Source organism: Sciurus vulgaris (assembly GCF_902686455.1).
Source record: "Sciurus vulgaris genome assembly, chromosome: 7".
In the NCBI taxonomy this organism is placed as follows: Eukaryota; Metazoa; Chordata; class Mammalia; order Rodentia; family Sciuridae; genus Sciurus; species Sciurus vulgaris.
The window spans coordinates 122,454,103-122,459,280 of record NC_136467.1 but is presented as its reverse complement, the minus strand read 5'-3'; the positions used below and the strand labels follow the sequence as shown (position 1 = coordinate 122,459,280).

General features: G+C 41.1%; 1 protein-coding gene across 1 annotated transcript; it reads right to left on the bottom strand.

Annotated features, from left to right (window-relative positions):
* Positions 1 to 4,177: 4,177 nt before the first annotated feature.
* On the bottom strand, positions 4,178 to 4,904 carry LOC306665166 (large ribosomal subunit protein eL15-like). Its single transcript, XM_079146430.1, has one exon. The coding sequence runs from the start codon at positions 4,858 to 4,860 to the stop codon at positions 4,246 to 4,248; it is 615 nt and encodes a 204-aa protein (XP_079002556.1). The 5' UTR covers positions 4,861 to 4,904; the 3' UTR covers positions 4,178 to 4,245.
* Between the last annotated feature and the right edge of the window lie 274 nt (positions 4,905 to 5,178).

The window sequence follows — 5,178 nt, the reverse complement described above, 5'->3', positions numbered from 1 at the left end:
CCTGTTTTTTTTTTTTTTTTTTTTTTTTTTTTTGAGACAGCTTCTCACAAGGTTGCTTAGGGCCTTGCTAAGTTGCTGAGCCTGGCTCTGAACTCAGTCCTGCTTCAGCCTTCCAAGTCACTGGGATTATAGTCACGTACCACACACCTTGTCCTATTCTTTAAACTAGTAATTGATACCAACCACCATTAGACATAAGGCATGCACAGATAATTTAGTAACTTAGAGAAATTACTAAAAGCTGTAAGAAGAGACACTCAAAACCACTGTAGATTCCTTATTTTATTCATTTATTTATTGGTACTGGGAATTGAACCCAGGAGTGCTTTATCACTGAACTACATCCCCAGTCCTTTGTTATTTTAAGACAGGATCTCACCAAGTTGCTGAGGGCCTCACTAAATTGCTGAGACTGGCCTTGAACTATGATCTTCCTGCTGCAGCCTCCTGAGTCCCTGGAATTACAGGCATTTGCCACCATGCCTAGCTTAGATTCCTTATGTTAAAAGTTATTACAAAGCTAATCAAGACACTGATACTGGCATAAGGATGGACATAAAGATGAGCGTAATAGAATCAAGAGTCCAAAAATAAACTCGTATTTGTGGCTAGTTAATTTTCCCCCAGAAAACTCAACAGGGAAAGAATAATCTTCACAATAAATGTTGCTAGAACAACTGGGTATCCACATTCAAAATATCAAGTTGGTTCCCTTTATTATACCATATAAAAATTCAAAATGGACATTTCTAAATGTAAGAGCCAAAACTATATAACTCTTTTGATTTTGAGACAGCATTTGGCTAAGTTACCCAGACTGACCTCAAATTTCTAACCTCCTTGCCTCAGCCTTCTGAATAGTTGGGATTATAGGTGTTTGTCACCATGCCTGGCAACATTTTGCAACTCTTAGAAGAAAACATAGATGTAAATCTTCATGTTTTTAGATTAGGCATTGTCTTCTTAGATGTGCCTCCAAAAATAGTGCAGCAACAAAAGGAAAAAATAAAAAGAAATGATATCATCAAAATCAAAAGCAACTCAGATGGGAGAAAATTATTGTAAATATATCTTTATATCATATATACATATAAAGAAGTATTACAATTCAGTAAGTAAAATTAATACATGTTGGGCATGGTGATGCACACCTGCAACCTCAGGAACTCAGGCTGAGACAGGAGAATTCCACGCTCCAGGCCAGCTTCAGCAACTTAGACCCTGTCTCAAGATTAAAAGTAGCAAAAAAGGACTGGTAATATAACTCAGTGGTAATGTGCCTGTGGGTTAAACCCCCAGTACCAAAACAAAACAAAATTAAGCCAATTTAAAAATGAACAAAGAATCTGTATAGACACAGAAAGATGCTCAGCCTTAAGGAAATGCATTAGCTGTTAAGGTTAAGGATATTTACTCTCAAGGATGGTAAGATCCTTGGGATATCCAAGATGGCAGACTAGAGGGAGAATACATTTCTTGTCGTGCCATAATTCCAATTCAAGCAGAGAAAATACTGTCTCTGCAAAGAGATCCCTTGATGTTTACCCCATTTGTCCACTTCTATCACCTGCTGTCCACCAGCCTATCGCCTGCCTTTTGAGTGCAGTTGGCTCACTGCTGCCTATCATCTGCCATTTGCCCGTTTACCCGCCTCTTGCCTGCCCATCACCTGCCTTTCACCTACCCATTGCCCACTGCCTGTTGTCCACCGGGCAATCATCTGCCATTAGCCTGCAGACCTGCAATGGATCGCCTGCTGCCTGTTGTTGCCTGGAAGTTCATTGTCACACTACCTGCAGTTTTGGTTACACATGGCTGCCACCATCTTGGGACAAGAGCCAGGGCCTGCAGGTTGCCACCACAGCTGCTGCCATCTCGAGGTGGTCATCTGGTCTGGATCTTAGGCCAGGGCCTGGAGATATATTGGGGTACCTGTAGATCTGATTGCACCTGAGGTCTTTCTGCTCAGTGTGGTAGTGGCTGCCATCTGGCTGCCTCTTTGCAGGGTTTCTCCTTTGTGTGAGCACATCTCTGGTAGTCTCTTTGCAAGTTGAAAGGACATTGAAATCTTGGGACTGCAGCAAGACAGGGCCTAGAGAAGCTGAAGCCCAGGTCCATCCGATTGCAGCTGGGGTTTGCATGAGTAAGTCTGGATCTGGCAAGTCTGTGGAAAGCCAGAGACCAGGGGTAGTTTCCTGGGAGAAAACTGGGCTCCCTCCAGCTCAGTGAGTCCTGAAGTGTGCAGGGATGGAAGTGGTGAGCTACAACAGGTGGAAAGAGTGTAAGAGGGTGTGAGGGCATTTTGCTCTCTGCTCACCCGCCCAACCAGTCTGGCACACTGGACTGGAGCTAACATCAAGCTTCAGACAAACCTACCTATTGGTGGAGAAGGGAAGCTGAGAAAATTTTTGAAAGCCAACAGAAGCAATCATTCAATTTTCCATTGACTGTGCTCCTTTTTTTTTTTTCTTCCTGTTTTCACTCCCCCCCTCACCTCTACCATCTTTGAATCCAAATATTTTTCATGCATCAATTTATTGAGGATGGGATGTCTGAATAGTATATGACAGTTTTGTTGTGTATTCCTACATCTTTAGTTTTAGAAAAGAATCTGTACATATTTTTTTCTCTCACCTACCTGTCTCCCTGGATTCTCTTTTCTCACTTATCTCATACTAACAGCCAACCTCTATTAGTTCCTCCCTCGCTGTTACTATAAATTTTTATCTGTATCTTCTCTCCCCTTCCCTCATAAACATCACATCTTACATTACTTCTGTTTCCTCATTGTTGATTATTTGAAATGGTCAACCCTTTTAGCAAACTTACTGTTTATATTGTAGACAATAATTCAACACTTCATTTCTGTCTATTGTGACAAAATTGTAAACATGTTAAGCCATTTGGTTTAAGGTATTTCATTTGCATTGGGCACTGTTAATATTGGTCTCCCCCTTAAAGGTGAGGTACTGGAAGCATTCAGGGATACCGTAAGACTACAGGGTAGAATCTGTAATGCCTCAGCTCCGTGTAGTAGATGAGAACACATACAAACAACATGAAAAAACAAGGGAACAAAGTGCCTCAAACAAATCAAGCTGTTCCAACAACAGAATCCATAGACAATGCAGTAGAAGAAATGTCAGAGAAGGAGTATAGAAAATACATAGTTACATTGATCTTCAAAATAAAGGGTGGTATTGGAGAGAAAATACAGGAAGTGAAAGCTCACTTCAATAAAGAGGCAGAGATTATAAAAAGGAATCAAGCAGAAATCCTCAAAATGAAGGAAACAATAAACCAAATTAATTCAACGGAAAGCATAACCAGAAGCACTTGGAAGACAGAACCTCAGACAATGAAGGCAAAATATATACTCCTGAAAATAAAGTTGACTGCACAGAGAAGATGGTAAGAAACCATGAACAAAACTTCCAAGAAATATGGGATAAAAAAAAAGACCAAATTTAAGATTTATCGGAATGGACGAAGGCATGGAGCTACAAACCAAAGGAATGCACCTTTTCAATGACATCAGAAAACTTCTCAAATCTAAAGAACGAAATGGAAAAATCAACTACAAGAGGCTTACAGGACCCCAAATGTACAAAATTACAGCAGACCCACACCAAGGCACATTATAATGAGAATGACTAACATACAGAATAGAGATAGAATTTTAAAGACTGTGAGAGAAACAAATAAAATTACATCTAGGGGGGAAATCAGTTTGGATCTCAGCTGATTTCTTAATCCAGACCCTCAATGCCAGAAAGTCCTGGAATAACATATATCAAGCACTGAAAGAAAATGAATGCCAACTGAGAATTCTATATCCAGCAAAATTCAGCTTCAGATTTGAAGATAAAAATCTTCCATGATAAAAATTAAAAGAATTCACAACTAGAAAGCTTGCACTACAGAACATTCTCAAAATATTCCATGAGGAGGAAATGAAAAAAAAAAAAAATGAAAACCAGCAAAGGGAGGAACTACACTAAAGGAATGGTCAATCAAAGGAGAAACTGAGTCAAGTTAAAAATAAAAAATAAACCAAAATGATCAGGAATACAAATCATGTCTCAATAATAACCCTGAATGTTAGTGGCCTAAACTCATTAATCAAAAGACATAGACCAGCAGAATGGATTTAAAAAACAGACCCAACAATATGCTGTTTTGTTTTTTTTTTTGACTGTCCTAAATTGTTTATTAGGTATGAATTTTACAAACATCATACTTATATTAGCGGTAACGGTGGAGCTGGAGAGTATTGCGCCTTCTCCAAGCTGCACTGCGAGAACCACCAATAGTGTGGTGGAACTTGTGGCCCTTTCCAAGGCCACGACTCTTGCGGCCTGCAGATGTTAGGCCACGCAACTCCCTGTGCTTGTGGACTGGTTTAGTGATCCATTGAGTGTCAGGATTTCTTCTGATAGCTTTATGGAATGGATCAATGAGGATAACCTCAAAAAATTTGTATGTGGAATCTTCACCAACCCAGTAAGAATTCAGGACTCTCAGAGCCCCACAGTGGCGTCCAGCTCGCTCCTCAGCAACGGACTGAAGGCTTCGAGCAAACTTTAGCTGGTTAACACCATGATGAACAGGCTTGCCATACGTCGCACCCTTAGGCACTGGGCGTTTGCGGCCACCGCGGCGCACACGAATCCTGTATATGACATAACCTTGCTTGGCTTTGTATCCCAGTCTGCGCGCTTTGTCCGGCCGGGTGGGGCGGGGAGCCCTGTGGAGCGCCGAGAGCTGGCGGTACTGCCAGCAGCAGGCTCTCAGAAGAAACCGCATCACATCCGACTGCTTCTTCCTCCATAGCTCCTGGATGTACTTGTATGCACCCATCTTGGCTCACCTGATGGCTGCCGCCAGACGGAAAGGAAAGAGCCTTTCTCCCACCCAATATGCTGTCTTTAAGAGACTCACCTCCTAGGAAAAGACATGCACAGACTGAAGGTGAAAGATTAGGAAAAAAACATCATTCATATGGACTGTGTAAACAAGCAGGGGTTTCCATCCTTATATGAGACAAAGTGGATCTCAAACCAAAGTTAGATGGGATAAAGAAGGACATGTTATACTGCTTAAGGGAATCATACACCAACAAGACATAACAATCATAAGTATATATGCCCCAAACAATGAAGCATCTACATACATCAA